This window comes from Sebastes umbrosus, chromosome 9 (assembly GCF_015220745.1).
Source record: "Sebastes umbrosus isolate fSebUmb1 chromosome 9, fSebUmb1.pri, whole genome shotgun sequence".
Taxonomy (NCBI): Eukaryota; Metazoa; Chordata; class Actinopteri; order Perciformes; family Sebastidae; genus Sebastes; species Sebastes umbrosus.
Genome location: NC_051277.1, coordinates 6702203 through 6727121, shown reverse-complemented (window position 1 = coordinate 6727121; position 24919 = coordinate 6702203). Strand labels below are relative to the sequence as shown.

The window sequence follows — 24919 nt, the reverse complement described above, 5'->3', positions numbered from 1 at the left end:
AACACACTATAATATTAGCATATCATCAGGATTGGACTATCCCCACAACAAAGTGTCTATAATTGATCTCTTTGTCTCCTCCCAGGCCCTGGGGAATGAACTACTAGTGGGCCAGTCCACCCTGCCATCCAACAGCCTCCCAAACTCTGCTTCACCTCCCAGCTTAATGCTCCAAGCTGCCTTCGGCCTTCTGTTGTTGCTCCTTCATCTGCTCAACAATGGACACTAAAGACTGCAGGGGAGCGAGCTGAGGACCCTCCCAGTACCAAGCAGATGGGAGGACCAGCGCAGTTCAGAGGAAAATGGACCGTGTGGCGTTACTCCTCCATCTAAATATGTACAGCGATTCTGTTTTTCTATTTTTGTGTCCAAGTGGTCCAGTTCCACCTGCCGGTGATCTCACTCAAGACTGCGGGGGACCTCTGCAGACCGAAGCCAGTCTGTACATTTGTACATTGTGATCAAATCAAGCTGAAATTAAGTCAGAGTATCGCTTTTGTGGACAAACGCAGCTCTCAGCTATCCAACTGTATCCATTTTCAAGAGTTATTATGAAAATATACTGCAGATATGTATGATACAAGACATGTCAGTACCTGTGTTATCAACAGAAGCTCTTATTTGAAATAGTGTAAAGGGAGTAAACCAGTGAACTTTGTGTCTGCTCTGTTCCCAGCACACAGAGTGATTGGAAAGCTGCTGGACTATATGGGACTTTAATACCACTCTCTTCAAGTGACTGAAAGAGATCGATACTGGAATAGTGGAGAAAGAGACAGAGAGACAATAGTACACAAGATGAACCTTGACATAATAATCGTCCATCAAGACTGTTTGCCCTTTGTCAAGCCATCTCACACGATTTTATCTGTTATTGCTAAAGCTACAGTAGCTGTTCATAGAAACGGTCTCTATCAGCGAAGTCAAGCTCCTGGACTGGAAAGGAAATAACGAGAAAAGCAGTAACTGTTTCCCTGTAGTTGCTGTATTATGTGTTTGTGAGCGTAATACCCTTTTATTTCTCATTGTGTCCGTGAACATTGCTATACGGGGCCTCTGAGTGTTTGTGCCAGAGAGGGAAGTGAATGGTTTGACTCACTGAGCGCCGCCGACTCCACCGCGGAGCCTGTTTGAGATTAGACAGTTATGAATGATTCAGTATGTTCTGTTCTGGGAACGTGCCAGTGAATTCTGAACAGGACCAGAGGTGCTGCGAATAAAAGTTCTCAGATCATTATGTTTACACGTTAGCATCATTCAACCTTTTTTTTTTTTTAAATGACAAATTCTTTGTTTGGTAAGTCGTCTGGGGAGACAGAAGCAACACAACTGGAATACATGTTTACACTCACATGACTTCCACAGTACTGTGGAAATGGGAATATAACAGGATTTACAGTTATAATACAGCCACTTGTGACTGAAGATCTTCTCTCAAACTGATCTGTCTCACTAAAAGCTCATCAGCCGCTTCACTTCAGAGCAACTGAACTTCTATCTTGCTTTTTTCCTGTCCTCAAATAAAGTTGTTTAAAGCCAATAGAAACCAATTTCAGCATACTAACGTATGCCTACCAGACACTAGGAGACTTTGAAAAGACTTTTAAAAGACTGAAGTCTGACACCCTCTCATATCTAAAGACAATGTGTCTTAAGTCACAGAGTTTTTAGTCACAGATTATAAGATTTTGTAAAGACTAGGGATCTTGCAGGGTCACTATTTACAAGACTACAACTAAATTCCTTTTGAGATGATGTCACATCCTGCTCCTGGTGGAAATTTATAAGAAGAAAAACCGTTGAGAAAGAAGTGGACAGAATTTGCTTTCTCGAAATCCCTGGTGATTATGCTATAGCTAGCTAGCTATCTAGCTAAAAACTGTCCCGAATGGGGCAAGTTGTAAGCAAATGATGGCTACTGGAATGTTTGCTATTAACCTACGAGCTAACTGTATGTTTCAGCTGAAGATTGCTAGCTTTAATCAGAGTACAAATGGGAGGACACTTCAGAGAGGTACTCTTGTTCACTCCACAACTCCACCAGTTTCTCCATGTTTACTTTCTACCCCGTTTGCTGCTTGCTGTTTGGTTGCTGGAGAGAGCGCACCTAATGGTTGTTGACAATGTTCGCTTCATTGAGCTTACAATAATATTAAACTTGTTTGATTTTATCGACACGTCAAGATGTGAAAAAGGCTGATTTCAGACAGCTCAGACTGAGTTTTATGACCACCTTACACTAAACGATCAAGATCACCGGAGCGCACCGCAACTCTTGCAAAACTCTTGTGATTTCATTGCAACATTGGAAATATGTCCGACAGTAAAAATCGCTTGACAAGTCGTTTGGTGTAAGGTCAGCATTACAAGTACTGTATGTGTTCAAATTTTAATGTATCCCTTATCCGACAACTTTAACTATATTTAGCAGTACTTTGCTCTGCAGCACAGACAGACAGGCAGCAAAGACTAAAGAAGGAAATACTGGAATCAATGGACCATGAGTGTGCAAGAAAAGAGCTGTCTGTTTCACTTGCTTCTGTTTATAGTCACCTTCATTGTTTACGTTTTGCCTTTAGTTCGCAGGAAACAGACAATTAAAAGTTCTCAAGTCTGCATAATTAAACCCTGATTGTAACACAGGATGATGTAATTATCTACCAGTTAGTGTTGTTAAGTGTGAGGTAAATAAACAGCACTGTCAAGGATCAGGAAAAGAGGAAAAAATACTGCAAGTGAACCAATGAAAAAGTACAACAATGGCAATTTAAATATAAACCAAAAATGACCAACACATAGTTTTATAGAACAATGCAAGTGTGCTTTTTTACTGCATCCCCTTACAATTTGGATTAAATGTACTTTAAAGAGCTTTTCAGTAGTTTTCATACACATTATGAGATATTTGCAGTTAATTTCTTGTAAAAGTAAATATTTTGAAATATGGCCATTTAAATAAGGATGCACCGATACCGGATCAGATATCGGGCCGATACTGACTCAAATAGCTGGATCGCTTATCGTTGACAATGGGACCGATCTATTCAATTCAAATCTATGTTTATATACTATATACATTACATACTGGAATTTTAATTCCTGTTTAAGTTTTGACCAATTTGTTGCTGCATTAAAAAGGTTTACAGTACAAATTGTATTTCCTGTTAATTTTGAAGATTTTTTACCAACTTGCTGGTATGATTTATTATTTTAATAACATATAACAATTCAGTAAATTTATATCTATGAATTTGTGACATTTTGTTTTACAAAGTTAAGAAAGCAATGTTTAAGTCCAGCCTGATGTTGCCTTACACATAAAATAATGAACCCAGTCACTTCCACACAGTGCGGCATACAGCTTTAATTAAACACTGGTATCGGATCGGTACGGTACTCGGCATCGGCCGATACCCGAAGCCCAAGTATCGCTATCGGGACTGAAAAAGTTGGATCGGTGCATGCCTACTTTAAATACTAGTATATCTATATATATTAATATATTATGTTATTGGTTACTCATAATTACGGAGGAAATATTTCAAGCCATAACTATGCTTTATTTTTGGAAGATGTTCTCGTGTTGTTACCAAATGTAAGAAAATGTCATTAAATTAGCAAAAACTCATGCTGGAATTATTCTTTAAGCCTGTTATCATTCTAAATATTGTAAAAACATCTGACAACTTATAGGCTACTCCCCAAAAAAAAAAAAAGCAGGTTTGGTTGACACAATGACAACGTTAACATGATGTTTAGCAAGTACGATGTTTACCATGTTCATCATCGTAAGCAGGTATGTGGTCATAAATCAAAGTAGGCCTATTGGACAAACCAGGTGTCTCCAGTTATTACAAATCATCTCGAGGGGAACACAAATGTTTGTACCAAACTTCGGCAATCCATTGGATAGTTGTTGAGTTATTCAAATCTGGAACAAAGTGGTGGGGAGACCAACACTGGCATCCATAGAGCCACGCTGCTAACGAGGCTAAAAATACAAAGTGACTAAAGCAAACGCTGCTACAAAGGTTGGCCATATTACACACCAATTATGACAGCTTTTTATCAAATGTTTCAGCTATTAAACTGATAGACTTGCAATTTGGGTTCACACAATTACCTTCTTTGTCTTAGGATTTTGAAACTCACACCAATGTGCTGATTGTCACACATTTTTATAACAGCTAGACTTCTGATTAATACATTAATCATTTAGTCTATGAAAAGTGCACAGGAGCGTAAGAAAATCATAATCAGAACCTCTCATATCTCAAGGTGACGTTTTAAAATGTCTTGCTTTGTCCAAACAACAGCCCAAAATCCAAAAGTATTCCATTTAATATGATACAAAACACAGAAAAGCAGCACAATTCTCACAATTAATAAGCTGGAAGCTTTCTTTTTTCTTTTGGTAAAACAATTGAAACAGTTAATCAATTGTCAAAATCGTTGCAGATTAATTTTCTGTTGACTGACTAATCAACTAGCTTCCGTTCTAAAGCTATATCACAGTGTCAGTCCCATCCCATGTTAAGGTACATTTTGTCTATACCTTTCTTCTTCTTCTTTAAATATAGGAATGCTGATGTCATTTTAAGGGTCACAGCTCTTTTTAGAAAATGCAGAAAAGAAACTCCAGAAAAGACTGTGATATGAAAGTTATCGAGCTCTCTCAGGGAGAAACATTAGCCAGGTGAGTGCAAGACTCAGAATTATGACTCCAGAAGAAAGTCCTTACTCAGCATCGGGGGTCTACAAAGGTCTCCATCGAAAGTAAGTCAAGAATGCACCACTTTGTTTGCATCGTGGTGATTTTAACCAAAGGGCAGTGACACTGAAAATCACCCGAAGCAGTGACTTCCAAAATGAGAGAATCACATCTACAAGTGCAGATGAGGAACAGATTGCTGTGATGATGAATCTGAACGCTCAGAATCTGATCTGCTCAGTTGATTTATCCCCGACTCATCGCTCTATGAGTGATGCATTTTCATTTTCAGTGTGCAGCGTTCTGGAAAACACAAACACGGTTTAGTATCATCTCTTATCTCTGATGACCCATCATACAATTTGTCAGACTGGAGGTTCACTCCCCTAAAATATTGTCACTCCAATTATAACCACAATAAAATATGCAAACAATAAAGAGTTTGATTAAAACATTCATGTTTGATGAATGCCAAATTCACAACCTCATTCATTGCATAACACCATGTTGTTGTCTTGTATTTGTCACATCTCATCTTGGCTAACAATGCCCATAAGTATGTAGTACAGCTTGCTGGCGATGAACAGTCGATTACACCCTGAATCATAAAACAGGACCAAAAGTGCTAAAAGCACAATATCACTCTATATTTCAGCTGCTTGGCAGTAATGTTAGCTGACCAGACAAAGGTCTCTCCATGAATCAATGCTGATCCTAGTGTTGGCTTTTCCTGCTCAGCGCAGGCTTCAGCAGCGGGGCTCCTCAACAAGTTACATTATCGCCTCCCGACCGCAGCCGGCAGCCGAAGACACCGGCACCCGGTCGGTAACGAGACGATAACGTAACTCGTTGAGGAGCCCCGTCACTTCACAAGACACGGAAAACCTCTGTTGGTCTGGAGGAGCTGCAGCAGTTATTTCTGCACAAACGTCCACTCTACATTCACTAGATATTCTCAGAGCTAAACTAACTCTTCTGCAGTGTGTAGTGAGCGCGTGTTCACGTCTAGAGGTGGAGCGAGACAGCGAGGACGCGCGCGCTGTCTGAGTGAAGGAGAGCAGGCAGCGGAGACGAGGCTCCGGCCACACGCGAGCGTGCATATGCGAACGCGCATGTGTGCCGACCCGCTACATTTATACGCTTACAAAGTTACAAACAGTCCCTTTAAGTCATGACTAACTTACTTTGGTGTGTAATCAAATACAGTTTTCAGGAAAAAAGCCCATAACAGAAGAAGAAACCACGGGGAACAGATAATAACAGAAAATTCCCAATTTAGTTGAAATTTTAATTTTAACGAAGAACACTATTTAGAATGCATATCAGGCTATGACAAAGTACTGCACACTTAAAGTGGCAGTAGGCAGCATATTTTTGGCATCACTGGGCAGAAACTCCATAATAACCTTTCAGCATATTGTAATTCAAGTGTACTGAGAGACAACTAGACATGGCTCTGTTTTCAGGCTTTAAAAAATCTTTGACCAATCACAGGTCATTTCAGAGAGAGAGCGTTCCTATTGGCTGTGCTCCGGTCACGTGACTGGAACTTGGCGTTCCTTCACCAGATTTCACAATTGCGGCGGCGTCACAAACTTTCTCATTTTACAGCTAAACCGTGCACTACAAGATGATTCTGAAAACATTTGAGGAGAGAAATAGTCATTAACGTAACAGAATATTGATTCATATTTGATCAGCGCTGACTAGTTTGACCGTTTGGTTGGAGTTCGCGTGTGATTGACAGCCGGCTCTCATAGACGGTAGATGGACAGCAGACCTCAGCTCAGCTCTTACTGCTTGTTTTCCTCCGGTCTGTGAAATCTTGCAGATGCCGTTAGGAGCGACGGAGGACACAGAGGCACATGATTTTTTTCAGGTTTCCTGTTTCATGTACTACTGTCACAATACAGCGACTGTTTTATAAAAATAACTTTTTTTTAAATCATACTTGCTCCAATCTCGCCTACTTCAGCTTTAAATGTATTTTTTTTAAGCTGCAAACTAAACGATATGACTCACATCAATGCTGGTGTTAATATTGACATTTCTTACCAAATTTATAAAAATCTGCATTTTGAAAATGTCTGTGTCACTGAGCCTCACACATAAACACCCCACACACACATACAAGACTGAAAGTCATTACATTTAAGTGATAATTAATTATTTGCAAGTTAATTGCCACCTTTATGAAATAGGGGTTTCAAATCGTATTATATAAAGACAGTAATTGCATACATTTATGCATCTGATTGTCATCACTAGAGTGAAGCTTTTTCACAGCCCTACCTGTATATATCTTAAGATGACTTATTCACCATAAACTCCACCACTCACTGGGTATTTCATGGTATGATGTTGCTATGGACTGATATTGCAAGGTGTAGGATTTCAAATATTTATGATGGGCTTGCAGGGCTCTGCTTCAGATTTAATATGATTTAGTGTTTAGGTTGGTCCGTGACCTTGTTTGAGGTAAAACAACTGATGTATCTTTGATGCAGTGATGGCTCACTGCTTATTTAGGTTATCACTAGATGGAGGAACTGGCTTATGAATTGAGCAGGTAAAATATCCTGACACACACAAAAAAGAAGAAATATTGTGACGTCCTGTTCTTTCTTTGCTTCATTCCCTTCTAATATTTTTCTATAACTTTAATGTGTCAGGGACCATCGCTTGGATTTATTCACCCTCATCGCCCTTGTCCCTCCATTCACCGCAGTTTCTACCCAATGATGGCTCTGAATCCAACACCGATCAATAGCAACAATCAAATGTTGCTCAAGGGGTGTTGAAACCTCTTGCCATTTACTACTGGATCATTTTACCTGCAACACATCAACAAACTTTTACTCGTATTTTCAGACACCATGCGGTTCCTGTGTTTTTTGCAAGGAAGAATTGAAATTGATTCCTTCCACTAATTGCTGTAAACACCGCAACAAAGTACAGGCAGGGCTCGTGACATATGTCAACTTAATGCTTTCTGCTCTCCAACATAATGACTTGTTAGTAGCTGCGACATGATTTCACTCCCAATGAAAAGCCTGATTAAAACTCACTGCAATCACAAACAAAACCTATTCAAATGCTCCCTCTTAGAATGATGTATGAGCTGGAAATCAAAAATGTACTGGGGAAATGAGTAATAACGATTATTAAATAGCAGAGTGACAGGAGCGTTTGAACAGTTCACTCCAAGTGTTCTTGTGGAAGCAAAACAAATTGATGTTGTTGCCAGATCTCTCATCAGAATGTCAATTTTAATAGTTTTTGTGTAGAGGACCATGACATTTTTCTATAAAAATTAAAATACGGCATGACTGAATTATGTTTTCAGACCCATATCTACTTCAGCATATGCATAAATAAATGGTACCAATGACAGATGAAATTAGCTTCAGCCTATGACTTGGCAAAGAGGATGAAATTTGGATTTGATATACTGTATATAGAATAGTGAATCCGTGTTGAAACCGGCAGGTGGACAGTTAGTAACGTTACCTGTGGGCGGAACAGTCTTGATTGACTATATAACGGCGCTACTAACGTTAACGGAGGTTCCATCGACGTTATGGTGCGTTCAAGCTTAATTTAAAAAGAAAATACCACTAATTTGTGAAGGAAATGTCTTTATTCTTTGATTTTTGGGTTGCTCGGAATTTTTTTTTATGAATAATGCCTGACAATGAATGATATAATTGACTTAAGCACATCTCTGACTACATATATGCTGAAAATCAAACATTCGTACTGTATTCATTTAGACATTTTCCAAAGTAAAAGTCCCTAGAAGTGTATGATTCAACTTTTTCCCATGGTCTAAAGTTAACAAAAATTGCAATAAATCGTAATATCGAATCGCAAAACTTACTTACATCCATGTATAGTCTACTTACTTACAAACCTACTCACATTCTAACCTATTACATCCATAAATATATACTTGTACACATACACCCAGTGGTACCTCACAAATTAACATGAGTAACAATATAAACTGCAAAAGAAACTTGCAGCAGGTTATAACTATAAACATATTATGCCTCTGACTTGGAGGCTGTAATCCCCACAAAGGGGCTTGTTTACTCAGTATGTTTAATCAGTGTAACTCAGTACTAATAATCTATCTGAAGGGCATCACTGTGTTTCCCCTCCAAGAGTCAGATCCGGCTGCTGTCCAGTTCTTAACAGCGAGGAAGTCATTATTAAACTACAGTGTGACATTTATAATCCTTTCTACTACAAATGGATATCCTGGTTTAAACTTAAAGTTAGAAACAGTGCTTTGTATGTTTTGTCTTATTTGATATCACCATAAAACCTCCTCGCCATCCTCCCCTTGCTCCATTAATGGATTCCTCTATTTGTACATGTGCAGTAGCTTATATATGTGTAGAAAGAAACTGTGTGCCTTTCAATCTTTGACAAGTGTGTCCATGAGTTGAAAACAGCGTTGCATATTTTGCGGCAGAATGTACTCCTCCAGATTGTACGAGTACGTTCACGTTTGTCTGCCCACATCTGTGTTCGGATGCATGTCTGTGTGTTCATGCGTATGTGTGTGAAGCATGTAGGCGTATGTCTGCAGACATCTGTTTGTGTCTGTAATCTGTGTGTGTCCATGCATATCTGTGTCTTTGTGTGTGTTTGCCTGAACGCTCTCGTCGTACTGTTTGTTTTCTGACAGGAAGTAGACTCGGTGTTCCTACAGTAAGATAATGTGTGCATGAGTTTGCAGGTGTACACGTGCATGTGAGCATCTAGACTGAAGTCTCACGGCGTGTGAATTGTTGTTACAGTTGCCAGCAGCTGTACAGTAAAAGACGCCTTCGTGTCCCTGAGCAGGACAGCGTCGAGAGAGGGGGCGCAGCTGGACAGTAATGACTGCCCACTATTCACCAATCCTTCACTGGCCTTTATCCCCTATGGACCCCAACTGGGGCCTCATGGGAGCTCTTTAGATTGCTCGGTACTTGAGTTCTCCCTGTGGAGGCCATTTTCAGAGTAAATGCCGCTCCTCCAAAGGCACTTTCATAATTGTGGGCACAGTATTTCATATTGAGCTGGTTGACACTTAAGTGCCATGATAGTAACACAAAGAGCTAATTTACTGCGTAAAAGTAGAGAAATGTGGCACTATTCTAGCCCAGCATCCCAAGGAACTACGTTCATAACGTAATTCTGACCGCATGATGAATGTCCACTATTCACTCTTGGGCAAGTGGTTTTTAGTGAAGTTTAAAATAATTAAACTTAATTTTTTCCCAGAGCTGATGATGGAAGTAGTTTAAGGAGTGAGCCATCTCGCTTCCTTCTCCTCTCTGTTGAGAGTAGCACATGTGCAGTATCGATCGGCCCTCGCGAGAAATGGTGCCGGCTAAAGACAAAGTTTGTGAGCTGAAACGCAAGAGAGCATTTCAATTATCCTGGAAACAGGAGTTAAGTTGGGTGGCGTTAGAGGATGTGGGCGAAGCTCTAGATTAATTTACTTAAATAAAGATTAAACATTACAATTAACGTTTGGTCTTTGATGTTATTTGATAACCACTAATAAGGAGCTTATATACATTAATTAATACATATTTGGAACTACTTATGCCAAGATTTGTTTTAATCAATAGAAATATAATATTTTATTTCCTAATCACTTGAATTGTGTGTTTTTACGCAAATAACCACTAAAGATGACTATAAAAAAATTTAAAAGAATAACATTTAAATTCAGAAAAAAACATTTAAATTTAAAAACAACAACAAAAATGATCTGTATCGACCGATATGGCTCATCGGCAATTGACAATATTTATCTGCGGCCAAAAAAAATAATACTGAATAAAGTATAGTGCTACTTCTATCTGAATGTGCAGTTACAGTTCAAACAAAGGCATGGTTTCTCTCCGATATTCTCTATTGTTTCCCTAACAGCAGCAGCGGGAATTACCCACCCGCCCATCCCCCCATGAAATGAAATCTATACCCCTGATAGTGTGATACCACAGTACGGGGACAAACTACAGATAAGCCAGTTGGCAGCTCTGCCCCTCTCACCCCTTTTGACATTTCAAAAATGCCATCCCCAATCATCCCTCGGCTTAAATCATGTCCCACCGCCACGGAGTCTATAATCTCTACAGGACAGCTGTTTTACATAAGGGAATTATTGTGTAAGAACTGAATTTTCAAATATGTCTAAAGATACAATATATGGCCACTTCAATGTGCATTTTAAAGACATTCACACATTCATTATTAAAAAACATGAAGTCAATTCAAAATATACTGTTAAGGAAGTGAAGTGAATGAATCCAATGCAAGTTAACAATGATCAGATATCTAAATATTAATCAAAAGATGTAAATAAATAGTCCAAAATAATCACTTTATATATGCAATATAAATGTAAGCGTTGTGATGAATTGTGACTTCAAGGTTTATTATACTTTACATTACATCTAAGGCTACAGCCACACTAATACCTTTTGCTACGTTTAAGCCGAGCATCCGCACTACTCCGGCGTTTTTGAGCCCCTAAAACGGAGACAGAAACGGAGACCGTTCAATTCGATGACGCAGTCACCCACGTTCGCTTCTTGACTTATCAGTGATCTCATGACGTGTCCTTCCCTGATTCGTAAGGCCGCATCACGTGAACCTTTTACTGAAGAAAAAGCAAACGACATCCGCCTCGACAATCAGCGATTAATTTAAACATGGATAACGGCTTACAAGCGTTGTTGTTTCTGCTAGCAGCTGTTGAGCAGTTATATTCTGCACTTTACATACATGTGCAGGAGCAGGCAAGCTATTATTAAAGTGCTTTACATCAATTCCCGTGCCCAGTGCTGCTTTTCGTTTTAAAACGCTGTTTTAAAACGAAAACGTATTAGTGTGGATGTAGCCATAGTTATTAAACTGCTGCTTCTGCCTTCACCCACAGTGGCCTACAGTGAGACAGTGAGTGTGCAGCTGGTGACCTCAAGTACAGAAGTTCAGTGCACAAAAATATCAGAAACTCATCGACCTTCTTTTGAGTTACACCTACAATACTCATCCCTTGCCTCGATTATACTGAGAAAAAAAAAACAATGTTTACATTTTCTACTTGTCCTCATGCACATCTTTCCCTTTGTGACTTAAGTGGACTTAATAATATTTAATCAACCAAAGGATCACAGCTTTCACCTGGCCCTGGACGTCAATATAACCCGTGCTTCAAAATACTTGTACTTACATATTCAGTAAGTAAACAAAACATCCTTTTCAGGATGAACTGTCCTAGCCTTTCAGTATTAACCTTGCAGTTAAAGCAAAAAAACAAACAAAAAAGTAGGTAACACTGCGGTTCTTCTGATTGATTCCTGTTGGAGCTCAATATATTCACCCATGGCCCGATGTACAGTTGACATTTCACATTTTGTCTCTTTTACACCGCAATGGAGAAAGCGGATAAAAGGTCCTATAAATAGAAGACCAGAGTCAAGTTGAAGTGCAATAATTTAATGAAACTCTTCATCCATGGTTATTTCTATTCCTGTGGGATTTAATTGGAGGGTACTATGTTTTCAGTTTGAAAGGAAGCAGAGGCAACAGAAGCATAGTCTCTGGTGCAATTAACTGGATGACCTGGCGCTAAAAAAATACAAAACAGGATAATGTGGCAAAATTACTCACAAAGCTAGATGGATTACCAGACTAGCATCAAATAAAGCTCTTTATTTCAAAGTTTGTGCAAAGGGTCTGGGATGTGATTAATCATCCAGCATATTGTTAAACCTTACTGAGCTAAACATGTTGAATGACCCAGCCCCGGTCTCATTCCCAGCTCGTCAAATAGGCTAGTCCCAAACGGGGCTAATGAATGAATGACATTAGGAAGAAGCTATCGGTTAGCTGCCTAAAGCACAATAACTACTGTCTAGTCTTTCCAACATCCTTTGTTTTGCGACCATCCCCGATTCCAGTCGGTTCTGCGATCATCTATCTTTAAATTCCACATCTCTGTATTCTTTCGTATCTTTATCGTAAAGTGCTGGGAGACGAAGTGAACGAATGTGAAAAAAAAATACAGAAAATCAAACCTGTCTTGAAAACTTATAGGACGGACGAAAGTTTCAGAGTCGGTGTATAAATGTGATTGACACAACGTGAGGTCGAAATTATTTTTTAAACATTTTTCGGACGAAAAAATACGGACTCGGTGTGCAAAGACCTTTGTGCATAAGTCCGCAGATGCACATATGCAAGCATTCAAATTTGGCCAAAAAACACATGCATCCCAATGATTCAAAGTTTGCTGACAGTAATCTTTCAGAGCATTTTGGTCTGGTTTCTGCTCTACTGCTAAATGAGACATCCTGAAGGCAACAGGCTGGTGGGTTGAGTGTATGGGGATGTCAGTTCACATCCACCTCTGATACCAGCCATGCCCTCACTCAGTCACTATCATTGTAGTAAAGCCGTTCAGACTGTAGAACAAGCAGCAATTTGCCCCGGAGAGAAGTCTCTGCATGGGCAAAGATATGGGCCAGAGGTTGGCATGTTCTCTTCCCGTCTCTCCCTTTCCTGCAGACATCCACCGACTGCCGAGCAACTTTTCCACAGCTTTAGTTCCAGATGTAAGTCAAGCCAACACCTGCCCATTGCTAGCATATCACCTTATCCAGTCAGCCTTAATAAAACCACCTTTGCGTTCTTCGTCTTTGCCCAAAACAACACAAGGAGTTAAGATCATCGCAGGCTTTCATGTACAACATTTTGGAGATGCTGTTCCTTTCATTGTTAAGTATTTTCCTCATTATTACATTCAAAAACATGTGTAGAAACATTAGGGTTGCAACTAATGATATGTTTCATTGATCCACCACTTATTTTCCAGTCAAAGTCTAAAATTTTAACTAAAGCTGCAACGATTAATTAATCGGCAACTATTTTGATAATCGATTAATCAGTTTGAGTATTTCTTTTTTTAAGAAAAATTCCAGCTTCTTAAATGGGAATATTTTCTGGTTTCTTTACTCCTCTACGACATTAAACTGATTATCTTTGAGTTGTAGACAAAACAAGACATTTAAGGACATCATCTTGGGCTTTGGGAAACACTGGTCGACATTTTTTGACATTTTACAGACCAAACAACTAATCCATTAATCAAAAATAATCGACAATGAAAGAAATCCTTATTCGCAGCCCGAATTTTAACTCAAAATAATCTTTTCAGAAAATGTTCAGTTGATTATCATGATAAAGATGAAAACAACTCCTTATTTGAGAAGCTGGCAGCAGGGACCCTTCTGTATTTTTTCTTCTTTTTTTAAATCACAGGTTAAGCGGAGCTACGCCTACGTAAGAAATGAAAACCAGTGAGGGGAGCAATTAGCAATCAAAACACAAAGCATGGCAACCAGTAGAGGACCTGACACAATCAACCCCACTTACTGGTCATTATGTGTTTAGCAAAACGTTCAGTACCACTTCTAGTCACAACCATTAATCAGTATGAAGGCAACGATCTCGTTTTCACTCAATTTGCTATCATGAAAAGTGAGGAAAAAGAGCAGAAAATAGGGTGTTTGTAGTAAGTGTAGCTCTTCAGAGAAACATTGCAGTTTGAGAGACTCTGAACTGGGGTTATACTGCCCCCTAATGCTTTAGACGAGCACTACAGCACTTCTCCTGAATTCAAAGCATAAAGATCAGCTCACATTTTACAATTACAAATACAGCCACATCAGTGTTGCTGTCACTGAAATCAAACTATTGCTCTTAGTGAGAGTTATAGCAGATCTGATATTTATAGCTTTTAAATCAACCTGCAGTAACTGAAGCTGTCACGGCAGCCCCGGGGGACACATACTGAGAGTCTAGGTGCTCAAACATACTTAAGGAGAAATGTCAAGTTGTATACAGAGCAACATGAATGACAATAGAAAATGGCAAATATCATTTAAGTTATCCTAATGCATACTTTTCAGCATTTTTCAGACTACAAACAGAGTGAAATGAACACCTAAAAGAAGAAGAAAGCTCCTTTTTATGATGAAAATATGTAAAGAGTTTGCACAGGGAATAAACAGGCCACATTTCATTGGCATTATTGTGTTATTGGCAATTATGCAATGAGCGTTAAAGAAAGAAATATTGTTTTCTTTGCCACATTCTGTGATTATATCTATTTTAAGCTACTGTGCCAGACACTGGTAGATACTGTGTGAATTTAAATGTTTTAAATTGTGTTTTAAATGCATTTACAAACACAGAAGTGTAGGTCAATCAATTAAAAAACAATTTTGGCATTGTGACAGGCATTTCTCACTAATTTATGATGTTTTAAAGACTAAACAATTAATTTAATTTAATGTATAAAATTATTCAATTTAATTCAGTTACATATATTGACTCTTTTACATTATACAGTGATCTAATTTTCCTCACAAGCTGTGTCTTTTACTGCGAGAGAATTCTGATGGGAAACCAAGGCCTCATTATAAAGCTATTAATGAAACTCAAAAAGAGAGAAGCTAATATATTTCTTTTGTAAACAGACAAAAAGACTTGTCAACCTTTCTGTGCCACAGAATAGTCACAGCCAAACTACCTCGCTCCAAGTTCTCCCTGTCACCTTATTAGTGCTGCCTCGCTGCCTCGGGCCCGCTCAACCGGAAAATATGTCACCTATCTGTGTCATAATGTCCCCATTTTTGTGAAGCTAACAGTTCATGTCTCAATCTCGCTGCGGTCTATTATCCTGTTCAAACTAGACTGCTGGAGATGGAGCAGTAACATCTCTGGCGGGGTCAACTGAATCCAGGGTCACTGATTACCTAATTGTTGCTGATTAACTTCCTAAGCACCAGTGACCTCTTCATAACACCCTTCCTTATCAAAAAAGCCTACGGCTGCATCCAACCAAACAGCACTCAAAATGTATTTGGGCTTTAAATATAACAGCTGAGGCAACACATTTCAAGCCCCCTGCTGATGCTCTCTGATTATGTGATCAGCTTTAATTAGTCATTATTACGTACATTTTCTTTCTTTAGATCCCAGTCACAACTCTTAGGGAAATGTTTCATCGTTTTAACAACCAATTAGCAGGATTCAAAACTCAAATGGGTCGGCATCACGATCAGAAACCCAGATTGATCTAAATATAACCACAAACACACATGGATAAGGCACAAAGAAGACTAAATTATGCACCTTATGGTTATGACAAAAGAACTTGCAGGTAAATAAATACAATGAAAATGGGTGCATGAAGCATGTAAGGCGCCCATAAAGTATGAATATGTGACTTTAACATAATTCTAAAATGTTATATTATTCTTCTGAAAAAACATTGACAAAGACAGATAGAGAATAAAAGTCGTTCCATCATTTAATATCTGATTTCACAGATCATTTCCAGGCTCTACTTCTTAATGACAGATTAGCACATGACCGTCCTCCACAGCTCTGGCTGCTCCTCAACACTACCTGTCCTCTTTGTTTCCCCCCCCACAACATTGCTATCGCAGTGTCTCCGCAGACTGACACACTATCAAACGTATCTGCACATAAGCTTGGACCACAGCTGACAGTTGTCGGCAAGAATATGAACTGTTTGAGGCATTGCATCCTCGCAGGACAAAACAAACAAAAAGATCAGCTTGATGCTTCACTGAGGTGTGATTTGATCTTCACAACACGTCAACGGTAGATTGGAAAAAAAAGGCAAAATAAGGTCATTCAGTACCAACAGTTTTTTGTTCCTTCAGAGGGATCTATTGAGATGACTCTCCACATAAATACTGCACCGTCACAAACTCCATAAACCTTACATTAGTCATGTTTAAGAAAAAGGTACTTCCGAGAGCTGCAAATTACCTTAAGGGCACAGATTAACCCAAAAAGCCCAAAGATCATGTTATGTTTAGCTGCAGATGAGCACAGTTTGTACTCCATCTGTCCACTCACTGTGGTGCCTGAAGCCTGTGGACACAGTGCAGGCCCTGCTTCACTGTCTGTACAAATTGTTGGACGTTATATCTAGGGCTGTCCTCAAACAAAGAAATCCTCAGTTGACTAACACTCATATGATTTTGTTAACTAATCGATCAGTTGATTTAATCGAAAGATCTGTAAACCTGAGTTTCCCCACAAAGAATCACACATAAGCACCACAATACTTGTGTTTACCAGAGATGTGCTCATAAGTTTCCTAGAAAGGGGAGACAGAGAGGGGCCCTAGTTTTATCAGTGAGGGCTTGGTACACACTCTTAAGTAATACTACCATTACTCTAAGTTATCTCTCTCAAATGAAAATAAATGAGGTTTTTAGCTTTCATAAAACTATAAAACTAGAAAGGCACTCGGAGAGCACATACCTCCGCCAAGACCAAATGCCTGAACTCACAACGTTAATGAAAGTGAGTTCCTCAGCCCATGCTACACCATTCCACCAAGTTTCATGAAAATCTGGCCAGTAGTTTTTCCGTAGTCCTTTCTGACAAACTGACAGACAAACAGACATAACCTCCTTGGTGGAGGTAATAAAAAGAGAAGATATGTGCTGAGTGCAACAATAGTAAATGATGCAAGTTTCATTTCTAAATCAAATTGTTAGCTATAGTTATTAATACAGTCATCTATCTTTGTCTCCTACTGTATGTCTGTCATTGCTAACTCTACTGTTAACCTGGAAAGTGTGAACAACCATGTGTCTCCTCTAATCCAGACACATTTACCAGCCACCTCATTTCCTTAGTCAGTGAGGAGCTTCACCAGGAAAGTGTAAGAGCACCAAAGGTGTCTCCATGCCATTTTGCAGCTGTAAACACCATGCTGACAAACAGGTCAGTCACGTGCCATCAGAGCACTATGGATTTATGCCATATGTTTACTTACAGTTACAGAAATTACTACAATAGTTAACCAGTTATGCTAACTGAATGTAGCCTACTACTAAAGGTACTATGGTTTCCACCATAGATTTACTATAGAAAAGCCAGTGTAAACTGCAGACATCAGACATCCTCCTGCAAAATGAAACTAATCAAAACACAAGCCAATGCTTGACTTACATGTCAATTTGCTGCAGCAAACAGATTGAACCGTTACAAACATTCATTCCTGCCGATGTCTATTAAACTCCTCAACAACTCGTAACATCAGGCTATCATAATGACAGTGCAATATGTTAAATTGGGACAGTGCAATATGTTGCATATGTGTAATATTGGACTATTGTCTGTGCGATATGGGCAACACGGTAGACGGTGTAGTGCACTACCGGTGCAATACCTGCCATGGTGTGTGTGATAGTGTGTGTGATAGTATGTGCCATTATGTACATGGACTGTGTATGTGTTGAAACATCTGTTTCTGTGAAACTGTTTCCCTGTCTGATGTGGAATTTTGTATTATTGTTGTTGATGCTGTTTTAATTTAGTGCTTGTAACTGCAGTTGGACGGAGTCCAGGAAAAATTTCCCCACAGGGACAATAAAAGTATATCTTATCTTATCTTATCTTATGTGATAACAATCAGTCCATGCACATCGAAACTTATGTTAAGTTGTGTAGTGAAGGTGAGCTAAACTAGTTTATCTGAATGATTACAGCAAACCAATCACTAACTTGGTTAACTACTTCAGTATGTTCTCTTCATAGTATCCAAATAAAGCTAATAGATTGTCACAGAGCAGTCATATAAACCACTGAACAACAAGATGATACGACTAAAAAGTCAACATGGAGATGACTGTATAACAGAAATTATGTAAACAACAAGCAACAGGTGCTGTGCAACAAGCCAAGCAAAGACCATGACACAATGAGCAAACATCTGAAAGCCAAACTGCATCATCACACTGCACATATTTAATAAAGTAAGTGTCTTACCTTTAGGAGAGCATCTTCTGGAAGTTGTGTTTGCAAAACTGATCCATCAAGTCATTGTTAGTTAGTCCCCAGGTGGGACTTTATATCCTGCAGGGACACAGCAGAGTTATGGATTATTATGATACTCCTTCAAAATGTCACTCTACAGTTGGTGAAAGATGTTAGCTAGCTACATCCAACCTGATGAAGTTTGTTGTCGCTGGTCTGAGACTGATGAGTTGATTGAATGGACTAGACTAAAAATCATCATACCTGGACGTTAAGTCCACTTTGTTAGCTTGATTAATAATAAAAGGGACTGATATCAGTGTCCTTAATTTTGACTGGATAAATATAATTTCTGCAACTGTGAAGTTGGAAATATCTACTGACCTCTACTAACCAGGCCCCCTCTTCTCTGATGCCTCCTGTCTCCACCATCCGGACCAAGCACTAGACCTGGGGCGACATAGTCTTCTTCAAAGCAGATCAGCCCCGTCCCTCTGCACCTCACTCTCCAAACACATCACAACCTTTTTTAAAAAAAAAAAAATACTTTATTTTAAATCTGTGAACAATACAATAAACAATTAGACTGATACATATAGATAAATAATACATATAAAGGAAATTAAGGGATAAATAAAAACGAACAAATATAAAATTACAACAATACCATTGTGAGACTCATTAACTTCCTGGCATTACTCACTGCATACACCCTCTGCTGATTACTTCTTTAGCTAAACTGCGGAGGTAACCACATAGATCATATTCAGAAAAACACATAAATCAGTCGTGTGTTTTGGGAACATTGTGTGGAAATAACTGCAGAGAGAGAGATCCAGTGTTTTGCTGAACTATAGTGAACCCAAAGTGAACTATAATGACATAATCCTAAACCAAGATTTGGAAGAATCCAGCGGCAATTAATTATATAACGAGGGAGCTCGTTATCGTGTGACAGGCCAAAACCGTATGAAGCCAGGTCATTCCAATTCCCACAGACAGATGAAATTAATATGTGTCCCATTGAATATCTCATCAGATATGGCTGTCTGGTTAGATTCCTGCACACAGATCATTGCTCTTATAACATCCAGCTGGATAGAGATTGAAAGTTTGAGATGTAGGTTCAGGATGAGACGCGTGTAATGCCCAGAACTGATTGTATGAGGCTTAAAATAGTCATTTTAACATACGTCATGACATTGAATAGTCATTGTGACTTACGGTCACGTCAACTCACGTCATATCAACTGTCACGGTATGATATATTACATTACATAGGTTTCCTTCTGTTAATGGCTATTCCATACCTGTATTTCATGCATTCGCACATATCAGCACTTATACACTTATTTGTTGTCCAAACATTAGACAAATATAATGAAGTAAACTAAATTGAGGTAACTATCAAGTAACTTATTATCTAAGAAGTGGAATTTACTAATGAGAGAACCAGCATTATAATGGGTGACAGCCTGTCTCTTATATAATGAAACTATAGATAAAGACATTTGTACAAGTGAAGGTCATCATGTGGAAACTGCATGTACATATATTATAATCATGCATCATAAGACATGCACCTTTATACTTCCTTTTCCTCTTTGCTTTTTTTATCCCCACTATAGCAGCATGACTCTATGGATGGCGATGTCCCTCCGTCAGTCGCTCTACCACTTTAATCCAGACAGAAATATCTCAACAGCTTTTGCCAAGAAATTTTGTACCGATATTCATGATCCCTGGAGAATGAAACAAAACCACTTAGTAAGGTTTGGGAAAAAAACATCATGGTTGGGCTTAAAACTACTACATTTATTAAGTGAAAATGAATCTTAAAGCTGAAGTAGGCGAGATTGGAGCAAATATGATTAAAAAAGTTATTTTTATAAAACGGTCACTATAGACCAGAGGAAAAACAAGCAGTAAGAGCTGATCTGAGGTCTAGTGTCCAGCTGCCGTCTATGAGAGCCGGCTGTCAATCACTCGCAAACTCCGACCAAACGGTCAAACTAGGCAGCGCTGATCAAATATGAATCAATATTCTGTTACGTTAATGACTATTTCTCTCCTCAAATGTTTTCAGAATCATCTTGTAGTGCACGGTTTAGCTGTAAAATGAGAAAGTTTGTGACGCCGCTGCGATTGTGAAAACTGGTGAAGGAACGCCAAGTTCCGGTCACATGACCGGAGCACAGCCAATAGGAACGCTCTCTCAATAAAATGACCTGTGATTGGTCAAAGTCTCCCGTCACGGGCTAGATTTTCTAAAGCCTGTAAACAGAGCCATGAGGAGGAGCAGAAGTCTAGTTATCTCTCAGAACACTTGAATTACAATATGCTGAAAGGTTATTATGGAATTTTTGCCGAATGATGCCAAAAATATATACTGCCTACTGACACTTTAACGTTGTGAACACAGGACACAAACAAACAGCTGATTGTAACCTGTAACCGGTCTCCTGGATGAAAGCCCTGTGTTTGTTTGACCCATCCACCACATTTCACAGATTATCTGACTGATACTCTACTGTCGGGATAAAGTGACCTTTTTTGTCATATTTGCTCAAAGTTACCGACTTCAGCTTTAAGCTTTCTTTTAGTGCCACCATCAGGTCAAAACTTAAATTTGTCCAATAATTTTATGACCAAATACCTGCAACTAATTATATTCACATCATCCTAAACTGTACTTAGTGTTCAGTGCTAATTAGCAAATGTTAGCTTGAAACTAAGATGAACATGGTAAACATTATACCTGCTTAACAACAGCATGTTAGCATTCTAAAATTAGCATTAGCCTCTTAATCTTATTATTCAGTGGCTGTCATGTTTGAAAAAGGTCTCTTCAGTGGCATAGATCCTCTTCGTTTAACTTTTCTGTGACAACTTCAAGCCCTACAGTATTTACCTTGCTGACCCAATTTATATCCTTTCCTCCAGTTCATGTTTAAGAAGAATGAATCGGTCATTTTCTTCATCATTCTAGGGTTGCAAATCTGGCCTCCTCCATACCTTCTACATATCAGCCTGTATGTCTCAAACATGTGACTCTGGTGTGGTTTGTGTTAATTCCTTCGGTAATAGAGAATATGGTTTGCGATTTTGTTTGTCAGGTGTTTTTTGTTTTCACATACACCCTGAGGTGTTCAGCAAAAAAGAATATCTAGTCACCTGATCAGTGTTGTTGTTGCTGTTTGCATTCAAAGCAATTTGGATAATTTGTAATATGAACTGGGATACAAACAGCAGGAGAGCAATTAGATAATTCGCCTTGAAAGACTTCTCCAGATGCCATCTGAATAATGTTGGCCCTTTATTTAAATTAATAAGTTCGAGTAATCACATAAAGAGATTTAACTCTGTTGGCACACTGTGAGGTGAGAGAGAGAAAACCAATTAGGGGGACAAAGGGGTAGAAAAAGAGGTGATAATTGGATCATGTACACAGCAGAAGGATTTCAGTTGAGTGGAAAAGAAATATTGTGCAATGGGAATACATTAGTCACTCTGATGCATGTGATGTTTGTCTGAGGAAGCTGACACAATAAGTGACAGATTACACGTGAAGGTAGATGATTGCTGTAAATGCCTGTGATCGCCGCGTATGGAAGGAACATCTGCGTGACATGATGTATCTCATCTAATGCAGCTTTATTATACACACAAACAGATGTTACCTCACGGTATAGAAAAGTGATGTTAAGGTTGAGCTAATTAGATAAGATAGGCTTTTATTGTCCCCGTGGGAAATTTGCCTTGGACATCTCAGAATCTGCAGTAAAAAAATCACAGCAAAACAACAGTAAGAAGACAACAAATGTGTTCATCCATCAACTGCACATGCACACCTACATCAGGAAAAATGTGCACACTTACAGTAGTGGTACAATATATAACAATGATCAACGACAAGAAGGACAGATACTGCATACACATTTCAGCCTAGGTGTTTAATAACACATTATTCTAATAATAAGTTATACATCTTTTCATGTTGTTGTTACTGAGGCTGTATTATATGACCCTCTAAAGACTGCACCATCTTTATTTCAAACTATTTATGTGCAATAAAATACACCCTATTGTTAAATGTTGCAGGGCTTTCTTTATCGTCAGGAGGCTACCATCCATCCATCTGATGTGGAAGTGTCTTAATCTTGCATTCTTTCTAACAGCCAGCAGGGGGCGACTCCTCTTGTTGCAAAAAGAAGTCTGATTGTATAGAAGTCTATGAGAAAATGAGTCTACTTCTCACTTGATTTATTCCCTCAGTAAACATTGTAAACATGAGTTTATGGTCTCAATCACTAGTTTCAAGTCTTCTTCAATACAGCATGATGTTCATTTAGTAAATTATGGTCCCATTTAGAGTCAAATAGACCATAAAGCAGGGGATGCTTTAGGGCGTGGCTACCTTGTGATTGACAGGTCGCTACCACAGCATTGTCCGGTCTGGGAGTTGTCTGCGTTTTTGTCTTACAAATTTAACCCTTTCACAGTGTGTTTTCAGTTCATGAAAGTTAATAGTTACATTTTGGTCGCCTAAAAATGTCTAATTCAGTGTTCGGTTGTATTTAGCTCCACCCTCTCGTGTCACTTCTGAACTCTGCAGAAAATGCTGAACTCGAGACTTCAAAACCGTAGTCCACAAACCAACGGGTGACGTCACGGTAACTACGTCCACTTCCAGCGTGGTCGCACGCAAAAGGCGCGTGCCTGGCACAATAATGCGCAAGAAAAAAAGCATGCAATAAGAACGCCGTTTATGCTTTTGGTGTGTCATTTTTATGCCATTTAGTCTGTACTGACTGCAATGTAAATCTGCGTAAATATGCTATGCTCAGAGCCAGCGATGGTGTTCGAGACCGGTGTTTTGTTTTGTAAGTTACGTTAGTGACATTTGTTACGTGTTTTCCGTACTCATGTTGTTTCCGTATGTATTTTAATTAGTTTCTGTACTTATTTTAAGCCCAATCACATCGTTTTTCCTAAACCTAACTAAGCAGTTTTGTTCATACACGAGTGTACTATTCACGCCTCATTGATGCAACATGTGACACTGACACGCTTCCCTCAGGCGGGTCTATTACACACTTTGGCGTGATATTAGGTAGCCACTTCTTATATACAGTCTATGTTTATCATTTAAGCTTGTGCTGTGTCCGTCAGTCATGGCTCACCACCAGTATTGTATTGTAGATGAGGTAAAGAGATGGCTTAAAGGGGCACTCCACTAATTCACACATTCTTCTATCAACCTGTGAAAACAATTTTGTCTTCAGCTGCTCTGCACTTTACATGAGAAGTGTTGTCCTACACCCCCTTCCCCAACACTTTTACGACATTGGAATTGCAGGGGGAATGTGTCTGACAGTTTCTGTAACTTTCAGAAACTTGCAATCATTCACACCCACAGGTGAGCGGAGGTGAGAAAATTAACAGGGTTTGAACTTCTCCCTCAAGACGTCCTTTTTCATCACTTACACAACACACACACACACAAGAAATGAGTGCAACACTATGAATGTGTTGCCAGGCGAGACAATCTGAAAATGGGACGACAAAGGAGGACGGTCTGCAGGACAGATAATAATGCACACAGTGCCCGTTCATAGACTAAGCTACTTTTTTAATTCTGCACACCAACAACAGCTCTACTCTGCACATTTATAGACTGTTTTTTTTGCTGTATTATACCAATAATGTACAGCTTTATTCTGCACTTTAGTCTATTTTTAAAAAACTCTCTACCTCAGTTCTTATTCTGCATTATATTCCATATTTGACATTTCTTAATCCCCTGGTCTCTACTGTATATCTCTTATATTTTATCATTCAGCACTATATCACTTTTTGCACTATATTCACATTTTTGATAGTCCTTTATCTCAGTTGTTACCCTGCACTATATTCATTTTAACAGTCTCTTCTGCACTATATTTACTTTTTTAATTGTCCTGTGTCACAGCTGTTACCCTGCACTATATTCAGTTTTAACAGTTTTCTTCATCTCCTTGTATCTTTTATACTTCGTACTTTGTACTACTAACTTTTTTATTGCCTTTTACTAACATGTTTTGCACTATGGAACTGTGATGCTGGAAACTTGAATTTCCCTCGGGATCAATAAAGTTACTATCTATCTATCTATCTATCTATCTATCTATCTATCTATCTATCTATCTATCTATCTAAAATGTTCATCTTTATCCCTATATTGAAAAGATTATTGTGTCTCATCCCTCTCTATGATGGCTGTCTTCGAGGGTGTCCATTTGGATCAGCTGTAAACACTTTTGACTTGAGATTGAAGTCGAACAACACGTC

At 38.8% G+C, this 24919-nt stretch overlaps 1 protein-coding gene and 1 long non-coding RNA gene across 2 annotated transcripts in view; one reads left to right on the top strand and one right to left on the bottom strand.

The window, feature by feature from the left end:
* Positions 1–1250, top strand: part of gfra4b (GDNF family receptor alpha 4b) — a 55544-nt gene extending 54294 nt beyond the window's left edge. Inside the window, exon 8 of the mRNA XM_037779755.1 lies at positions 86–1250. Coding sequence (XP_037635683.1) covers positions 86–229 — 144 coding nt within the window. The 3' untranslated portion in view covers positions 230–1250. The remainder of the gene's footprint in view (positions 1–85) is intronic.
* LOC119494137 overlaps positions 1–19103 on the bottom strand; it is a 100479-nt gene extending 81376 nt beyond the window's left edge. Inside the window, exons 1-2 of the long non-coding RNA XR_005208133.1 lie at positions 18974–19103; positions 18602–18688 (exon numbers count right to left, since the gene is read on the bottom strand). This is a non-coding gene — a long non-coding RNA (uncharacterized LOC119494137). The remainder of the gene's footprint in view (positions 1–18601; positions 18689–18973) is intronic.
* Between the last annotated feature and the right edge of the window lie 5816 nt (positions 19104–24919).